Below are 17,299 nucleotides of genomic sequence, written 5' to 3' on the forward strand. Positions count from 1 at the left end.
AACTTTAAATAGATATAGTTCAGTGTTTCGGCATCACAGGTACCGTTAAATCGGTACCGCCAAGCTGACGTGATCGGTAAGGTCTTGGATGACGTTCAAGCTGACGATGATATAATTGCCAACCAGTGCCGTTGTTCGAACGCTGGCAGAATGGATTCGTTTGCCGGCGGTAAGGAACAATGTTAGGAGTTGCAATACGAAAAAAAAGACGGTCGGTTCCTTTAGCCAAACCACCTTTACTACATTTGCGAAATGTATCCACAATCGCATCAATGCCTATTTGATTTGTAAAAGCCACAAAATATGATACCTACCTTCCTGATGTGTAAGCAAAGATGCCCTTGCAACACGACGCATATAATGCTGATAATGCCAATCAGTAGCCTCCCACATCAAGTCCTCAATAAATGGAGTGAATCCATTGCGGCGTAGCGGCTGTCGGCGTGTGTATAGGCCCTCGCGTAGGAACCTATACGCCATGTCTACAGAGTGCTAGCCCTAGCGAGGCTTGTGCCACAGTAAATGGCAAGAAATTATTTATTATCGCATTAAACAGTGTGTATACATATGGAAAAGGCACTGGCAGATTTCTCCATACATTGGGAGAATGTTGGACCCTTCCACGATTTTTCCAAAGTGCTACGACAGGAAGACTACGATGACGCAGAAACGTGCGGAGAGGAATCTATAACAGGTGTAAGCAGGAAGATAACTTCTCTTGAAGCTTATAGCCATGACATAGATCCAATATATGAACGAGTGCGGGAGGAAGACCTCATTGCTAAACTGGGACGACTACACTCTAGATGGGATGCCATTATATTCGATCTAGAGCGTCGCCTAGATCACATACATGCAATGCACGAAGAATGTATACACAACGTAGATGAATTAACACATAAACAGAGTACATACTGCCTAAACTTCAAACATGTCAACCAAAAATTCAACATACTATCAGAGAGAAAGGCTACGATAGGAGAAAAACTAGGAATGCTGGAAGAAATGCACAACCATTATTCGCAGTATAAAGGCTTTGCACGCACGCTTCACCAAATTGAAAATAACGAATTTATACGCACAAAGACCACTAGTGATCCTACGGCGACTGCAACGGATGATGAAGAACAACTACTAACACGTACCCTCGACTACGGCAACAAGATTGCAGATAGATTGAATACGATGTTACCCGCAATAGATGCATCCATTGACTTTTTCAGCATACATACGGATTACTTCAATGCGGAATCCACACGATACCAGTACGAAGCATTGCGAACCAGTATATTCGGCGTGATAAAGATGGTATTCAAGGAATTCTATAACTTTGCCAACGATATATCTAAGGATGTGAAGCACTTCGACGTAGCAGAACATTACAATAAGTATAGGCGTATTGGAAGAAGCGTGCGAAATCTAAGTAAATACTACACTTTGCAGGTTACGGAAGTATGTACCGCAGAATTCTTGCAACTGCAAATGTATTACATAACCAACAGGATCAAAATGCTAAATCCTTTAATGATGCACAAGATGGAATCGTTCAAGGATTTTGAAAGTATTGCGTCATTTTTCCTGATAATATGCAACCTGGAGATACTGACGTTCAAAGAAACATTCGTCAGTGATGCCACAAATGAATCACTAGGAACTATGGTAGAAAATGTAGTCTTTTATTTTACAGAAGCATGTAAACAACATATTGCAAAACTTCAAACGTCGGCGGATATGAGAGCGGCACTAAGCAGTCTCAAAAACAATCTAATAAACCCTATATCTAAATCCAACAACGAAGATGTGTTGAGCCCACTCATGCTCAAGGCACAGAAATTTTATCAAACAGTCGAGATGTTATTGCTAAAAAATGTACATCGTGATGTGATGGAAAATATACGTAGATATGACAGGAAACCATATGTCGACTCCTTGTGCAATAATAAAGAGTTGGAGCTAGATTGGGATAATGAATTGTTGACATCTGTAAAAGACAATTTGAAAGGGGGAATGGTATACCCACCCGTATGCTTTGGTATAGCTATTGTCAATGTTAACAAGGAATACCTAGGAGAACCACATATAAACGGTCTAGTTACAACCGTAATCCATGCTATCAAAACGTCACTAATAAACGTGCAATATGACTTTAAAAAGAGACAACCTCTGAACAAAGAATTGACGAAAATTAACGAAGAACTCATCGTAATGAGCAACATACAGCATGTTCTGGAACAATTGGCCGATTTCAAAGAGTCACAGGCGTACCGTGCTATAGAAAGTCTATATGCAGAAGCTGAGCGGCATTTCTGCTCAGGGGTAACAAATATCATTTTGAAGGATTTTATTGACTTCACTAAGAAACAGAGTAAACATGACGATGGTCTATACCAAGAGATGCTCACAAAAATGAAATCACAACTCTCAGAGAAAATGCCATTGATAAAACTACATCTAAATAGTATACTTCTGGAACCGCATTACACAGACACATGCAAACAATTGATGGAATCACTGAAGGATGTACCCGAAATGTACATGAAGAAATTTGGCCTTGAAAAGCCAGATATAGACTACGACTATGAGACGAGTACTCTAGATGTAGAAAAAAACATGCTGCTAAATATATGAATGTATTATATTTACAGCGTTGAGGTAGTTGTGGGATCTGTGTCGGTACCAACGTCATTACTGTTGTCCTTGACTTGCCACTCACTAGCAACCGTTAACACCTTACTAGGAAGCTTCAAACAATAAACACCCTCGTCAGATGTGAATGAAAGAATACGATTGTAGTTAATCAGTGAATAGGGCCACCCAAGCTCAAACGTAGCCGGGTAAAGTGATATGCTGTGGAAAGTCTCCAGAGTCCTTCCATGCAAAAGCAAAAGGTTGGCGTCCTTAGTCAACACCGCAAGGAAATCACGGAAACCACCACATAGTGCCATAATATCCACCCTAAGCCGTCTCTTGGCGACCGGAACAGTCAACATACGGTGATTGAACACAGTAATCATAAGCATGTCAGCAACCACAACTATACGATCTCGACCCCAAAACTTGCCATGAGTCACAAGATATACACTCTTAGGCATAGCTATAGAAAACAATACCTTCTTAGTCGAGTCATTGTCAAGAGTGATCACTTGAACAAAATACTTGTTTATGTTGCGATAATAACACATCATCTCGGAACCATTGAAATCGAGCACGTTGGAAGGATAGACACGATGGGTAGAACTTATCTGGGTTTTAGCCACAGGATCTAAAATTGTAGATCCGCGCATACAGTCAACCAATATCTTGCACCCAGAAAAGGTTATCTGCTTGTAACCGGCGTTGCGAGATAACGACAAACGATATTCATTCCGCAATGCATACTTGTCTACATCGTAGACAGCAATGGCAGTAGTCCCTATCAAACAATAGAGCAAACGATTGTTAATAAAAACAGCACGAACCGCTTCATTAGAAAAGGACGCAAATACCGTATAACGCCCAGGCAATACATCGCAAATACTCGATTTACTAATGCCATTGCTACCGCAACGTAAGTAACTCATAAAAGAAACACAAAGAGAGGTTAGCTGCTTAAATCTAAAGCCACCACTACTCCCGTGGTCCTCGTCTCCTTCGTAAAGAGAATCCTCCATACCGATATATACCGCATCACTGTGGGACTCCTGTGGAGGAACCAATGGAGCATCATTGTTCGGAGAATCTTCAGGGGGTGATGCGGTGGGTAAATCAACAGTAGCGATAGCTGCATCTCCAGAAGGTGGAGAAGGGTCATCCGATTCAGATGTGATAGGAGGTGAAGGCGTATCCATAGGCTTCTCAACAGTTACTGTAGATAAATCCGAATTAACACTTGAAGGAATGTCAAATAGATATGCTGAAATACGACCTAAAGCCGTACCAGCAACCACTCCATCAGGACCTATCCAATGCGATAAGACTGGGTCACCCATTTGTGACTCCAGCATGGAGAACACGGGGATCTCTAGACCTGAGAGCCGCCGAGAAGCATCGGCAACCTCGTCACTCATCATCAAAAATAACGTAACCGCAACATATTAAGAAAAAATGCGATGAAACAGAAAGTGTACGCGGTGTCGCGTCAGTGAGTACACACTAGACACAGTATTTTCGCTTACAATATAACAAAAACAGACTCCTTAATGTAATGCAAAAAACAAAGGGTCATATAAGCGTGTTTAGTCGTAAATGTGATGGCAAAAGACGCTACAGACCACAGTAAAGACTCCGAAGTGTGTGCCTCCTGGACTCCATTAGATCACTCGATACGACGCCACATGATCTACACCTGGGAATAAAACATAAAAGTGAATGAAAACCACTTAAAAGCTAAGATATACAAGATTGATAATAGAATATATCTCCCTATATATTCATAGTGTGTAGACAACAAGCATTCGCCAAATTTGGCCGTTGGCAATATAAATTTGAAATCATATAAATTTTTAACATTTGCCTTAAATTTTCCTCTGTCGGGCAATGAAAACTGTTCTTTCCGAAGCTGCAGCGCTGTAATGCTCATTACATACCTCCCTACTCCATTCCATAAACCGTACGGTCTTTTTAGATGTGTTGAATAACTAGATTTTATCTGTATAGATTGCCCTTTTGTTATATTAGTTTTAATTGTAATGCATTACCCTCTTTCCATTGTCTCTACATAATACGATGGGTGTGATTAATGAAGTAAAATATAATACATTAATCCACTAAGGGAAGAATGATATGTGACAGATTCTGAAGTAAAGTGCCGAAAATTTCAATACCACAGCTATAATCATTTTATATGCTCCTAGAGGAAATATATGGAAGTTGATTCTATAGTATGGAATGCATCTTATCCACTTCCTATATGATATACCATGGAATTAACTGGATTGATCTATGTAAATGAAATTATTACAATTATTCTGCTGGGCCAGCAGACGATGTTGCATTCGTGATGTCGTCAATATTACTTGCATTGTTAGATTTTGCAGAGATCTGCATATCTACAACTCGCCGCTCCACCAATTTGTATTTGTACAAATTTCTCTTTAAAATGATAAATATACGGGGATACTGCACATTATATAGTATCGTAATGGTGGTATATAAACCTATAATAAACATACCTCATTTATTTTGGAGTGTTCAAGATTAGACCTCAAGCTATCATCTAAGTCGCATGTAAAATATTTCCTATCAGTGATTGGAGTGTCCAGATCAGGTAACAACGCCATTAGATTGGCTAAATCGCGATAATGGTCCGGCACCGCGAACTTCTCTTTGTTATTAAGTGCGCGCAAAAATATACGTTCTATTCCTTGTCTCAACGATGAACGCTCACTAAATCTGATGCTAAATAGTATACATCTAAACACAAAGTACCTTTTTTCATAAACAACCAAATCAAACTCATGGAAGTACCACTCTACAGTCCAAAATACGGTGTTCTTGCGAATTATCGTATAATTATTCAAATGTCTCGATAGTACTGGTGGACACGATAACATTTGTATGCCTCGTTCAGCACAGCATTTTCTTAGTACAGTTGGTTTTACACTAAAATCAAAAATGACGTTGAAACCATATCAACCTACTGTTTCGATGCAACACTGTTAGCAGCAACCTGGCGATGGACAAATGCACGTGATGTAGATTCTATGGCACGTGAAACCTCATCTAAAAAGGCTGCATCCTTCGTCAGAGTTTGAGTTGTCATCTCCGATACGGGGATGTAGCCAGGCTGCTTCCGTCCACTGCATCCATACTTCTCCTTGTGAGCAGATACGCACGTCAAACTACACGTATTCCTCAGACAACCCGGACAGCGATATTTCGCTCCCGAATCACAGAGGCAGCATACTGCCGATATTCCTCCATCCATCGAAAACAATAACATGACCTAAATAGCTAACAATAATAATTTTACATCTTGTAAGAGTGTGTATTATTATATATGTTATTTATAATCGCAGAAGGCAAAGTTATGTTAGCATTAAAGCTATGGTTGTATGTTGTATACCCGTGTAACCATAGAAACAGCTCGGCGTAATTTTCTTCAACAATATGCAACTGTCTAGCTGCACAGCAGAACAGATAGTGCAATGGTAACCACAATGAACAAATTATGGCTTTGAGAACAATCAATTATGAGGCACTTAACCACTGGGAATACCGCCTTCGATATTCACGGGCGTTTGCAACATCGGGTGAAATCCACTCAGAGAAATATAATGATGACGTTTACGAATACAAGTAAGTGGAATGTGTGATAAAGTGCTAATTTTAATTAGGCACGTAATACTTACTCGCGAGGTTTGTATACACCAACGTATGACATACTCCAACAGCAATATACCATATATCGCCAGGCATTAGAGCAAAATGGTTGTAAACTCTTATCTGAAGAATTCATTGTAGTAGCACTAGGAATAAGGCAAACTCCTGGGTGGCAACATTATTATGTGTACCCGTATGTTGAATTTTAGCTTCTAAAATAACGTATAGACCCAATCCGCAAGTCCTCTGTCTTAGACGCAAAATAAACAGTGTACTGATTAAGAAAACATAATACTATTATGGACTACATAAGTGTTATGGCAATTCACCGGTGGTAGGACCATATAGCAATCAAGACATACGATGACATTGCCAAACAGAGTTCGAAAAACATGTGATCTCTTGAGGTAGTAAATTCGACATACAAACAATCAACCATCAAAATATTCTTTTTAAAAACGAATAGCATAATTACATTATACTAGTTATATAGCAACGATAGCATGGTTTACACGCATAACGATCCTGTCATTGCGCAACAGCAAAATGCTCAGCAAACCAAGCACGCTCATCTTCCATTACCCGCTGAGTTAGCACTTTGGCTATCGCAGCACTGGCAAGACGAAGTGACAGATCACCAGGTGAAGCCGCATCAATAAGTGGTATGTTAGAAATTGGTTCTACAATTTCGTTGGCCAATAAATTACGGAGAATCGTATCAAACTGCTCATCAGTAAAGCCCTGTGGGTTCTTACCAAATAAATCCGTTCGAGTGAAGGGTGATGGCAATACAGAAGCCACCTTAGCAACAAATAACTCATCAGGCTGTAACCTATCAACAGCACTCATGGCAAATGAAAGAGTCTCATCAATAAGTCCGTAATTGTCAAGATTCCAACTCACCAGACGTTTACGAACACGCTTAGGGTCATCTAAATATATGCCAAGATCTTGCATCTGTTCAGCACATATTGACCTGCTGCCGGGGCGACGTGGAATATGAAAAAAATCAAGAATCTCATCTCGACGCAAGAGACCAGTTTTGTAAAAAGTGTCCGCTTCGTCGTCGTCTGAAGTCTCAGCAGATCCAGTCTCAACGTCCTCTAAGACTATGGCACCGGATGCTACCAGCTTATCTAAGGTTCTGTAGGCAAACCGTGGCATCCCAGAAGTATTTTGGTATATGTAATCAACAAGCTCTTCAGGCACGGAATTGGAATCCTCCAGATCAAGAGCATGAGCTATGAAATCAGCAAGCTGATCTTGTGTAAGTTTTGGCAGCTTGATTAGTGCATTACACTCATTGGCTACAGCTACAAGCTCCATGTGCCAACGAATGAATATGTGCTGAGGAGATGACATAATTATAAACAAAAATGGCTTAGCCGTGGATGTGCCATCCATAAGCTCTTTGCGACGTTGCATAGCCAAACGGGCTAGGTGACATACAGTAACCCACGAGTCGTCAGCCATAGTAGCATAGACCGAACTGCCCATTCTAATGTTCAATACTATGCAAATACATTCTTTCAAAGAGAAACCCTCAACCATAGACGCAACAAATGGTGCAATGGACTCTTCTAGCATACGTTGATCCAGAAGTGTGGTATCATACCGTTGGTCTTCCTCGGGAAACAACGAATCACTATCATAGCCGTCTTCTGATTCCGTGGTGGACCCTGTGTCAGCCTCAAAAAATTCTTCTTCCGCATCTCGAAGCTCACCTTCAGACATCCAACGCTGAAGCTTACCCATTACACCAGGAGTTGATTGAGGTGCAGGAATCAAAGAGTGGCCGAACAGCGTACGCAAAGGTTCAACTTCAAGACCCAGGATAAGTGACTTTATTCCAGCGACGCGCCAATGGTATTCAGGATCTAGAAGCTCCTTGACAATATCGGACACTGCCTTCTTTGATACACCAGTTTCGGATTGGAGATAGCGATATTTGGAGTGATACGCTCCCATCATTCGTTTGCGTGCAGGGCAAGTTGCCCATGTAGAAACTAGTGAAGTGCATAGATTACGCCACGCATAATGTAAATCAGAAGCAATTGATATTACAGGAGAATCCTCTTTCATGGTACTAACCGAAAAACAATTTGTGAATCCTTCCTGCTTTACCAAACGAATGATGGACGATTGCATATCACCAATTCCACAACCATTATGGCCATTCACAAGCATGACACCACCACGCTCCAGTAAACCATTGGTGAGTAACTTCCGTCGAACTTCATTGTAAGATTCCCAACGACGCCAAGTTTCAAGAGGAGACATGTTTTGCAGTGCTTGAGGATCTAATTTACGCACCTTACCGGTAGGCGTAAAAATTTTCACCCACGCTTCTTTACCTTTCAGCTTCACCGATTCTAATTCGATAAATTCTAATATGCTCCCCGCTTCTTTAACGGTTGCTTCATCAACCAAAATGCGATGTTGTTCGTATCTGGCAGCTTTGCCCATTAAACGAGCAGAAAGGTTTACGTAGTCACCCAAACAAGTATACTCCCGACGAATGTCGTTACCCAAGGTACCACACCAAACAGATCCGGATGTGATTCCAATTCCTGGTTTCAAACCTAATTTGGCACAATCATGGGCAATCTTTAAGCCAACAAAAACAGCCCTAACTGGATCATCAGTGTGGTACACGGGCGGGAATCCGATAAATATTAAAAGCACCACTCCTTTATCATCTACCAAAAACTTGTTGACACTGCCTTCAAGTGCATAAGTGGCGCGCTGACAAATTTTCATAAACTGATGTGCTCGTTCACGACCTGATTTAGAAGCCACATCTAACCCAGGGACAGAAATGAAAAGCGTTGATAAACGTCTCATTTCATTGTTGAAAGTACTGTATCCTGAAAGGAGCTTGTTAAAAATGTAGTTGGGCATATAATGCCGGAATTCCGATAAAGATTCTATTGGAAAGTCAAAGCTCTCATTGACAATATCTCCTGGATCCACGTCGACGTCTTCAACAAAACGGCGGAATAAATGATAATCAGGGTAATTATCGATGGTATCTACCTCGATATGGGAGCACATTACATCATATACTGATTGTGAAATCACAGTTTGGCCGCTGGAAGCTAAAGGCTCAGCAACGGCTATTTCTTCCAGTGGCTTGCCAGCAACCACAACCTCCCATCGTTCCAGCAAACCTCCCACGTGAATTACACATACTTTGCCGAATCCAACCCCTATGTGCAATGTTAGAGTTTTGCCTTCGATATTTGTTGGGAAATCATGAAGTGTCTTGTGTAGTTCTTCACAACATTTCAAAGCTAACGCACATTGCTTCCAAGCGTCTTCATGACTTGGTTCAAAACATTCGGCTCCACGACCACTAGCTAACTTTCTACCACTATCTTGGGTACCACTATGGTTGTCGTGTCCATCATTTTTAGGGATAAACCAAGCCACAAGAGCAGCATCACCTGCAAACTTCATTATATCACCTCCCCAATTGTTGATTATACTGATCAAAGGGTCAAAAAAGTCGTTGAGAGATTTTCCTAGCGTGGCAGCAGCCTCTGGATCACCAGAGCGCTCAATGGCCTCGGCCAATGCAGTAAAACCACTAGCATCGCAGAATACTGTTACCGCATAACATTCCTCAATGGTACGCGAAGGCATTTCATGTTTGCCAATGCGGCGGTGTATAAAACGACGAACCAGTTTGGGAACATAACTAGTATATTTATCCGGAGCTGATGTCGATCCATTGTCCCTTAATGTATCATATATATCACTTATCTCTTTTTTATAAAAGTACATGTGCTCATTAAGGCGCCGTTCACATCGAATGCTTAGCCATTCCCATTCTTCATGCATCTGTTCTTCTTCACGCATAGCGTCTGCCAAATCAATGTAGTCGGATTCCTCAGGAGGTTCTGCAACATTTTTGCCACGATCACCGCAGCATAATAGGTTCATAGTCAACATGTCTAGATAACTAATAATGTAACATCACGTAAACATCATCAAATAAGAAAAAAGCAATTGACTATGTATTGCGATCAAGGGTGATAACACTTTTTCGTGGACGCTCCTCAATGAGCGTTGCTAACAGTCACATCATGTAGCGTCAAATCAATATTCTGATACATCTCTAAAGTAATTCATTGGATGTGCAGTTGCAAACAGGCCACGCTGTTGATGCCTAGTGTGTGATGTGTACATAACACATTGTATCAGCCTAACAGATTCAGATGCACCATATTCTACATAAAGTGGATAAAGATTTGAATAAAATTAGCGCCATTTTCGTGGCTTAGACTATTTCACTTTCGCCGAAGGATATACCATCAGTGTCTAGACTACTCGTCTAAAGCACGGCACAGTTGCGTCATTGCCGCCATCAGCGCTTTGTTTTGCTTGTTTTTTCCTTGAGATGAGCTTAGTGTGTCCAGAAGATCTTGAAGCGCGCTCTTAATGTTTTCGAGGTGCTTCCTACCCTTTGTATCCACGGTAGTACAACGAACTATATTAGATATCAGACGGCCCATTGCCTTTGTCAATTGTGGAGATATTCCACGATTCTTCATAGGTCTTTTTCCTGATTCGTTTGCTACATTTGATGTAATAACAGCTTCTGAATTTGCTTTCAATAAAGCCAATACATCTGGTAGTGTCTGTACTGTGCTAATGTATATATTGTCAGTAATGAACGATACCAAATGCTGCTTGGGAATAGCGTTTTCCTTTAATATGCCCCCATCATCCAGTATTTTATCCAATATCCTCCCACATTTACGTCGGCAAAGCTTCGCTGGCTTCAAGGGCTCCTCTTTGTTTGCAGCGGTAACAACTACCGAGCAGATTGACAAGAGCTCTGACTGAACAAAAGATACTTTCGACTCTAAAGCTAATTTCAGAATATTAATCCTGTTAAACGCAGAAGGGTGCCTTTGCGAAAGCTGCACAAAAAAGTTTGTCCCAAATTTCGTATTCTTGAACATACAAGCAGCACAAATGGCTGTCAAAAGAACCATCATGCTTTGCACAGCAACGTTGCCTCCATTCAAAATTGATTCAACGTGTACACAGAAAACAAACGCAGCGACTGCTACTTGACGACATTCCTTTGCAATATTCATACGCTGGCTACGAACAGCTTGTAAGGTCAAATTTATCAGGTTATCTAAAATCTCAACAGAATCAGCCAACTTTGGTTTTTTTGAATTGGGGCCACCTTTAACAGCATGTTGATGGGAACGCATCATGGAAGCGATCTGTTGCATCGCCTCAAGCAATACTTTCTTTATCCTAGACGTATAATCTGCTAACATAGAGTACATTGGGTCATTCGGTGTTTTTGATGCACGTATACTGATAGATCTCTCGTAGGAGGAATATAAACGCAAAACCATTCGCACATACCACTCATCAAGTGTAAACGCAGGAATGCACGATCGAAGAAGATCCAAATTACGCATCATTGAGTTAAATGATTCCTTAGAAAAGTTTATACCAGTGCTCTGCAACATCCTTGCCATGCGGAGAGACTCCAAATTTCCTTCTTCGTCCTTCAACAGTTCTTCCAATGCATCCACCCCGGACAACTCAAGATCTGATTCATCACCCAACAGTTTTGTCGATGTATCCATTTTCTGCTTTTTCGTTACCGGCATCTCATCGGGCTGTTCCGTATCTTCGTCCTCGTCGTCACCACTAGTAGCATCCTCCAAGTCTGAATCCTTATCCTCATCCTCAGAAGAGTCTCCTGATTCTGTTGAATCCTCTTCAGAATCATCAACGCCCACTTCTGTTTCAGAGTCTGATTCAGAAGGGCTATCATCTTCCATATCGTCATCAGACTGTTCGGAAAAATCATCCTCAATTAATGAATGCTGAAGTATATCCTCACACATTTCTCGAGTTGCAAGCCTGCTGGACATCTTCCAAAGCCATTTCGTAATAGAATGGAGCAATTCTAACACAGTGGAATTGTCATCAATCAAAAGAGTATCTAACAGCACACTTGATAAGAGAGAGGTCAGTACCGACTCTTCAGTTACCTTCTTCGTAGATATGGCCTCTGCAAATGATTTGGCAAAAGGCAATATAACATCAATCTTGTCTATAACAATCAATGGCTGAGATTCTCCACCGCCAAGCGACGAACTGGAAATTTTATCCATATAATATGTGCTCCACGATAGAATTGATAATAAAAGTCCCAATGCTTCACTGCAAAGCGTTATCAACATCATATTGGAAGTGTTTACAGCCAATTTTTTCATTCTTATACCATTCTCCATCAACCTGGCTGATAGGTTATCTATTTCAGATGGTACATGTTTTTCAGTTTCCCTTCTTTTCTGTGGTGCCTTAGCCGCTAATTCAATGACCGGAATGGAACTCTGGTTATCGTACATTATACTTCGCACATGTTTGACTTTTGAGACTATTTCCAAAGAAGTGTAGACTATTTCGATACTAGTTAACAATTCATTAGTCTCCACATCTTTCAAATTACTGCTCTTAGCATCTTCAGTTTTTCTATCCAAAACATGTTGCAGATGCCTTGATATTGACGTCAAACATAAAGCAACCAATTGTTTAAAAAGCGATTTTAGCTTGGTAGAGCGATTATCTTGTAGTTCTAGGCCAGTATTGTTAGTTTTAGATGTACTAGAATGTGAGTCATTTACAGGTTTATCAGATATATAGAGAATCCTCAGTTCTTGGTCATTGTGGATGAACCTTGATATTGTAGCCTTAAGATGTTGACCATTTTCCACTACATCTGAAACGCAAAGCAGGGTGGTAGTTAAGAACCTTTGTAAAAGTTTGAACCGTTCATGTTTATTGGAAGCATTTAGACAAAACTGCAACATGTTCAAAATCCAATAGAACTTTCTTTCTTCATTTTCCACATCCATATCTATTATCAAAGACTCTAAATTCTCATATACTTCTGTAATGTTTTCGCTTCGGTGTAGTAAAGCTTTATAAAGATGTTGATAAACGTTTGAGGATTTCGTAGTGTAATCCATTGCATCGGCGATTGCAACCATGTACTCCATTACTGTTTTTCCATTCAGAGAAGGTTTTATCGTGATTTGTTTTGTAGCATTGGTTCCGTGAATATCCTCTATATTTGCCTGTTTATATAGCTTTTGTGTGTTCGGTTTTGCAGAACTTTCAATAGGATGTTGATAGACTGACGAATCTCCTATAAGACGGTTTATGTCGGTGTAAATAGTAACATCATTAATAAGCGGATTTTGCTGTGCTTTAAAGTTATCACTGACGCCATCAACATCATCCAGCTGAAATATATTTACTAAAAGCTGGATCACGCTATTAGCCATATCTCTCATATCGCTTTTAGAAGCTCTGTGATAACGGCTTAAAAGAACGAATAGGTTACTTCCAGCAGTGAAGTAAATATTTAGAAACTCAGGGATATGTCTAGTCTTGAGTAACAAGTACGATGACAGCCTCAAACCTGTAAAATGACGCTGTGAGGAAGTGCCTTTTGGATCCAACATAGATAAATTTATTGAACGCCATAGTTTCTCTAACATGCCATTTGGATGGTCACTTCTCAAGATGCTATCAATGATTACATCAAAAAAAGAGCCTATAACCGGGTGGTTGCTAGGTATGCACGAGACGTAACGCAATGTCAAACAAAAATTGCTTTCATCTAAAGGAGATTTGTTCAATACCGTATTAGGTAAGATTGACCTATCAAAAAACGATATATCATCGTATAATCGTAAATACAAACCAAACAAACTACACGGTAATACCCCGGGTAACCTTTTGCCTATTTGCGATTTTGATTCGTCTAGTAACTTCCCCGGCTTGGAGTTATTAGTATCCTTTGCACAGTTCAACGTTTTCTCAACAAAATCGGTATCTAAAACAAAAGATAATCTTTTGCTGACATATTTCAACGCTAAATCGGTATCTTTAGTTGCCCTGGAGAACTGTCAACACAAAAGGTCTTCAACTAACCTTAAAACATCACGGCATATCAACCAAAGCAAGACGCAAGAGGCATCTTGAAAATGTATCTTGCTGTCATAGACATTCCAAATGCTGTCGATCACCTTTTCCAAATGCGGCATTTCTTTGTTGCAAAAAGCGCCACTTTTCTGCAAGATGAAAAATATGTATAACCTTCCACAGAGTACATCTGCGCCAAGTGTTCAATTATCTCAATGGACTAACCTTTAATTTCGGAACCAGCTGCATTCTGTATAGTCGTATAATCAATGGCAGCTAGTATTAAGGATTCCCACTGTATCTTATCTTTATGAAGAGCTAAAACAGACAACAGAGCTACAGTAAAACCCATTCGGGATGCTTTTCGGTCACCCGTGAGTCCTTTTAAAAGCCTGTCGAGAGTGTATTGTAGAAGATTGTGATCATTAACCGTAAAGGTGAATTTGTAGCTGCGATATTTAGAGAGCGGATTCTTAAATTTGTCATTTTCGTCAAGGTCCATAGATTTTGCTTGATCATTTGAATCGTTTCCCCCCTCTGTTGAGCCATCAGAAGAGGTCAGGCTTACAAGAATCTGTTCTACCGCTTGTTTCCGCCGAACAGAATCAAAGTCTGCTAGCTGATCAAAACTTTTTAAGAAACGATTTTTTGTAAAAGGAGCCATGTTATGCGATATACATTAAATTCGATGTGTAAGTATATATTATAATAATTGGGTACGGATCCCCGTATAACCCATAGGATTCTATAGTGTAAGTGTGTGAAATAGAATAATCATATAGTACGGATATCTCCGTGTTCATTCATAAGGTAAGATGTGAAAGCCATATATAATGTTTCAAACAACTTTTTGTTGAAAGATGAAAGCGAAAAACAACGATATAATAAGGCCACGGCACTTAGGTAAAGTGTTGAAGTTAGCCTGTCTGATAAAAGTAGTCTTCTGCATATTTGTTACAACCATTTCATGGCATTCGCGAACAAAGCGTCCATATGTAGACCAACGTCAGGTAGAACTCAATGTGAAAAATGGGCCCAATCCACCTGTATCAACAGAAGCATCCGTAAAGCTATCTGTGTTGCAAGAAAATTGTAGCTACAAAGTGCACTCGGAAGCTTGTTATCCGGATGCTATGTCATTATTGGATGATCGTAACCCAGACGGTACTATCAATGATCATTTTTATAATGGAATACACTTTAAGCTATGGAAGTGGCTGATCCCATATATAAGCTGGGATGCCGAACGGTTCCTCAAAATCGCAATAGATGGTGTCTCTTATTGGAGTGAAGATCAATTAGCATTTATGCCCTTACTTCCATTCTTGATGAATGTCACGGGCAAAGCATTGCGTTATATACACCTCAGAGTTGTTTCCATATATGCTTTTTCTGCGGATACTGTAGAGGCGCCCATGGCACTTTATATGGCCTTAGCTGGGTTTTTTATCTCCAATATCGCTGCCATACTTTCCGCCGGAGCAATGTATCTGTTAGTGTGGGAGATTATATACCGAAGAAAACTCGCCGCAATGGCCAGTGAATACGTCCCAAAAACAATGACTGATGAGGAAACATCAGGCTCTATGTCGATCGAATATGTTGAGAAAATCTCATATATTAGTGCATTTTTTTTCTGTTTATCCCCGCCAACGGTTCATTGTACCAGCATATATACGGAGTCATTATTTTGCTTATGTACGTTTGTTGGGAATCTACTTTTGTTTTACGTTGAGGATTGGCGTAAGATTGCAACTCATAGTGTTGATCATAACATGAGTCTAAGTTTAAGGATTTATGTCGTTGAGCTGTTAGCAGTGGGTCTATTCTTCATGGCTTCGGCATTACGATCCAATGGATTCCTTCTATTATTACCACTTTTCTTTTACACTCTTAGGGTCTGTAATATTTTAAGAAGATTCAATTTGATTTACAGTTATAATCTCAAGCAATTAGGATGTGATGGTAATACAAATTTTGACTCCATTTCTGTTTCTGCAATAATAAGATTTGTGGTTCACTGGTTACGTGCTTTATGTTATGCTCTAGCTATATTGTCTCCTATGGTCGTATTTCAAATTTATCTGTATTGTTTACATTGCGTAAAACTTAACGCAAAACAGCTGGAAATCATTAGTCAATATCCATCATTTGTTCGCATGCTCATTTCCCCCAGAGGATTTCAATTTTTAAAAGGACTGTTAGCATCCTATAAGACTAATTCAAGGCCATGGTGTACCAGGTTTCCACCCAATGCTTATGCATTCGTGCAGAAAAAATATTGGGATGTCGGATTTCTATGGATTATCAGGGAAATTGACCGGCTGTCTGTTTTCACATATTCGTGGCCAACATATTTAGTTGCCTATTTGGCCCTCAAGTGGTATTATAAATTCATTGCTACCATATACTCCACGTTGTCCAAAAAGTTAACGAAGTTGTCTTTTAAATTAGGTTCGTTTTTTATCTTTTGAACAACAATCGTATTCACTTATTATACAAAGCATTTACTTTTTGCAGGACAAAGACTGCTGACGTGTATAATTACAATTGCATCCCAGCCTGAAATCGGAATTTACTTGCATATGTTCGTCACTGTTATTACCTTTCTCTTTTTCGCTCATACCCAAGTATATCAAAGGCAATCAATACCCATTATTCCACAAACTTATGTTTTAGCAATACTCACTGAACCTTTGTGCAGGGGTGACTACAGTAGTTGGAGATCTTTAATGAAATTGAGCGCCAAGCTAAAACTAACGATTGCCATCATAGTTACAAATATAGGGCTATGTTTCGTTGGTGGTGCTTTGTTTGCTAATTACTTGGGATTCACTTAAAATACTGGTGAGTTTCTCTACCATGTCTTATGGTAGTACTTCATATGCTAGTTATCCAATATCCATGAATTGGGCTGTTTGTTGTGTTTTATGTGGTCTATAACATAGCCTAATTAATTGGCGACGGATATTTCGTCCTATAGCGATTCCAAACGATTTCTATTTTGTTGGGCATACCATCCATTTCA

The 17,299-nt window shown here is 40.0% G+C and overlaps 8 protein-coding genes across 8 annotated transcripts; 3 read left to right on the plus strand and 5 right to left on the minus strand.

The window, feature by feature from the left end:
* Window positions 1–5: 5 nt before the first annotated feature.
* BBOV_IV007320 (uncharacterized protein) lies at window positions 6–550 on the minus strand. Its single transcript, XM_001610606.1, has 2 exons — window positions 315–550; window positions 6–276 (listed from the first exon to the last, which is right to left on the minus strand). Exons 1-2 carry the CDS (start codon window positions 478–480, stop codon window positions 20–22), a joined length of 423 nt encoding a protein of 140 aa, XP_001610656.1. The 5' UTR covers window positions 481–550; the 3' UTR covers window positions 6–19.
* BBOV_IV007330 (uncharacterized protein) lies at window positions 512–2,684 on the plus strand. Its single transcript, XM_001610607.2, has one exon. The coding sequence runs from the start codon at window positions 568–570 to the stop codon at window positions 2,626–2,628; it is 2,061 nt and encodes a 686-aa protein (XP_001610657.1). The 5' UTR covers window positions 512–567; the 3' UTR covers window positions 2,629–2,684.
* Window positions 2,612–4,077, minus strand: BBOV_IV007340 (uncharacterized protein). The gene has a single exon (XM_001610608.2). It carries the CDS (start codon window positions 4,047–4,049, stop codon window positions 2,640–2,642), a length of 1,410 nt encoding a protein of 469 aa, XP_001610658.1. The 5' UTR covers window positions 4,050–4,077; the 3' UTR covers window positions 2,612–2,639.
* Window positions 4,078–4,940: 863 nt separating this feature from the next.
* BBOV_IV007350 (uncharacterized protein) lies at window positions 4,941–5,908 on the minus strand. Its single transcript, XM_051767903.1, has 4 exons — window positions 5,619–5,908; window positions 5,407–5,580; window positions 5,151–5,370; window positions 4,941–5,097 (listed from the first exon to the last, which is right to left on the minus strand). The coding sequence occupies exons 1-4, from the start codon at window positions 5,903–5,905 to the stop codon at window positions 4,942–4,944; spliced, it is 837 nt and encodes a 278-aa protein (XP_051623286.1). The 5' UTR covers window positions 5,906–5,908; the 3' UTR covers window position 4,941.
* A 231-nt stretch (window positions 5,909–6,139) lies between these two features.
* On the plus strand, window positions 6,140–6,601 carry BBOV_IV007355 (Cyclin-dependent kinase regulatory subunit family protein). Its single transcript, XM_051767538.1, has 4 exons — window positions 6,140–6,276; window positions 6,315–6,336; window positions 6,372–6,493; window positions 6,529–6,601. The coding sequence occupies exons 1-4, from the start codon at window positions 6,149–6,151 to the stop codon at window positions 6,590–6,592; spliced, it is 336 nt and encodes a 111-aa protein (XP_051623669.1). The 5' UTR covers window positions 6,140–6,148; the 3' UTR covers window positions 6,593–6,601.
* Window positions 6,602–6,755: 154 nt separating this feature from the next.
* BBOV_IV007360 (Adenylate and Guanylate cyclase catalytic domain family protein) lies at window positions 6,756–10,300 on the minus strand. The gene has a single exon (XM_001610610.2). The coding sequence runs from the start codon at window positions 10,252–10,254 to the stop codon at window positions 6,829–6,831; it is 3,426 nt and encodes a 1,141-aa protein (XP_001610660.1). The 5' UTR covers window positions 10,255–10,300; the 3' UTR covers window positions 6,756–6,828.
* A 301-nt stretch (window positions 10,301–10,601) lies between these two features.
* Window positions 10,602–14,941, minus strand: BBOV_IV007370 (DNA polymerase family protein). The gene is made up of 3 exons (XM_001610611.2): window positions 14,497–14,941; window positions 14,281–14,461; window positions 10,602–14,244 (listed from the first exon to the last, which is right to left on the minus strand). The coding sequence occupies exons 1-3, from the start codon at window positions 14,933–14,935 to the stop codon at window positions 10,629–10,631; spliced, it is 4,236 nt and encodes a 1,411-aa protein (XP_001610661.2). The 5' UTR covers window positions 14,936–14,941; the 3' UTR covers window positions 10,602–10,628.
* Window positions 14,942–15,069: 128 nt separating this feature from the next.
* Window positions 15,070–17,155, plus strand: BBOV_IV007380 (Mannosyltransferase family protein). The gene is made up of 2 exons (XM_001610612.2): window positions 15,070–16,725; window positions 16,792–17,155. Exons 1-2 carry the CDS (start codon window positions 15,132–15,134, stop codon window positions 17,109–17,111), a joined length of 1,914 nt encoding a protein of 637 aa, XP_001610662.2. The 5' UTR covers window positions 15,070–15,131; the 3' UTR covers window positions 17,112–17,155.
* The last annotated feature ends 144 nt before the right edge of the window (window positions 17,156–17,299 follow it).

This window comes from Babesia bovis, assembly GCF_000165395.2.
Source record: "Babesia bovis T2Bo chromosome 4 map unlocalized Chr4_1, whole genome shotgun sequence".
Lineage (NCBI taxonomy): Eukaryota > Apicomplexa > Aconoidasida > Piroplasmida > Babesiidae > Babesia > Babesia bovis.

Excerpts from the sequence above, each read along its gene's own strand:
- BBOV_IV007320 (XM_001610606.1), bottom strand. The coding sequence starts at position 480 with ATGGCGTATAGGTTCCTACGCGAGGGCCTATACACACGCCGACAGCCG. Across the intron at positions 277-314 it reads TTTGCTTACACATCAGGAAG|GCATTGATGCGATTGTGGAT; the intron begins GTAGGTATCATA and ends CAAATCAAATAG.
- BBOV_IV007330 (XM_001610607.2), top strand. The coding sequence starts at position 568 with ATGGAAAAGGCACTGGCAGATTTCTCCATACATTGGGAGAATGTTGGA.
- BBOV_IV007340 (XM_001610608.2), bottom strand. The coding sequence starts at position 4,049 with ATGATGAGTGACGAGGTTGCCGATGCTTCTCGGCGGCTCTCAGGTCTA.
- BBOV_IV007350 (XM_051767903.1), bottom strand. The coding sequence starts at position 5,905 with ATGGATGGAGGAATATCGGCAGTATGCTGCCTCTGTGATTCGGGAGCG. Across the intron at positions 5,581-5,618 it reads AACAGTGTTGCATCGAAACA|TGTAAAACCAACTGTACTAA; the intron begins GTAGGTTGATAT and ends TTTTGATTTTAG. Across the intron at positions 5,098-5,150 it reads AACACTCCAAAATAAATGAG|TATCCCCGTATATTTATCAT; the intron begins GTATGTTTATTA and ends TATAATGTGCAG.
- BBOV_IV007355 (XM_051767538.1), top strand. The coding sequence starts at position 6,149 with ATGGCTTTGAGAACAATCAATTATGAGGCACTTAACCACTGGGAATAC. Across the intron at positions 6,277-6,314 it reads GATGACGTTTACGAATACAA|GCACGTAATACTTACTCGCG; the intron begins GTAAGTGGAATG and ends AATTTTAATTAG. Across the intron at positions 6,494-6,528 it reads CAACATTATTATGTGTACCC|ACCCAATCCGCAAGTCCTCT; the intron begins GTATGTTGAATT and ends AATAACGTATAG.
- BBOV_IV007360 (XM_001610610.2), bottom strand. The coding sequence starts at position 10,254 with ATGTTGACTATGAACCTATTATGCTGCGGTGATCGTGGCAAAAATGTT.
- BBOV_IV007370 (XM_001610611.2), bottom strand. The coding sequence starts at position 14,935 with ATGGCTCCTTTTACAAAAAATCGTTTCTTAAAAAGTTTTGATCAGCTA. Across the intron at positions 14,462-14,496 it reads AGCTGGTTCCGAAATTAAAG|ATGTACTCTGTGGAAGGTTA; the intron begins GTTAGTCCATTG and ends CACTTGGCGCAG. Across the intron at positions 14,245-14,280 it reads ATATGCCGTGATGTTTTAAG|GGCAACTAAAGATACCGATT; the intron begins GTTAGTTGAAGA and ends ACAGTTCTCCAG.
- BBOV_IV007380 (XM_001610612.2), top strand. The coding sequence starts at position 15,132 with ATGAAAGCGAAAAACAACGATATAATAAGGCCACGGCACTTAGGTAAA. Across the intron at positions 16,726-16,791 it reads GAAGTTGTCTTTTAAATTAG|GACAAAGACTGCTGACGTGT; the intron begins GTTCGTTTTTTA and ends TACTTTTTGCAG.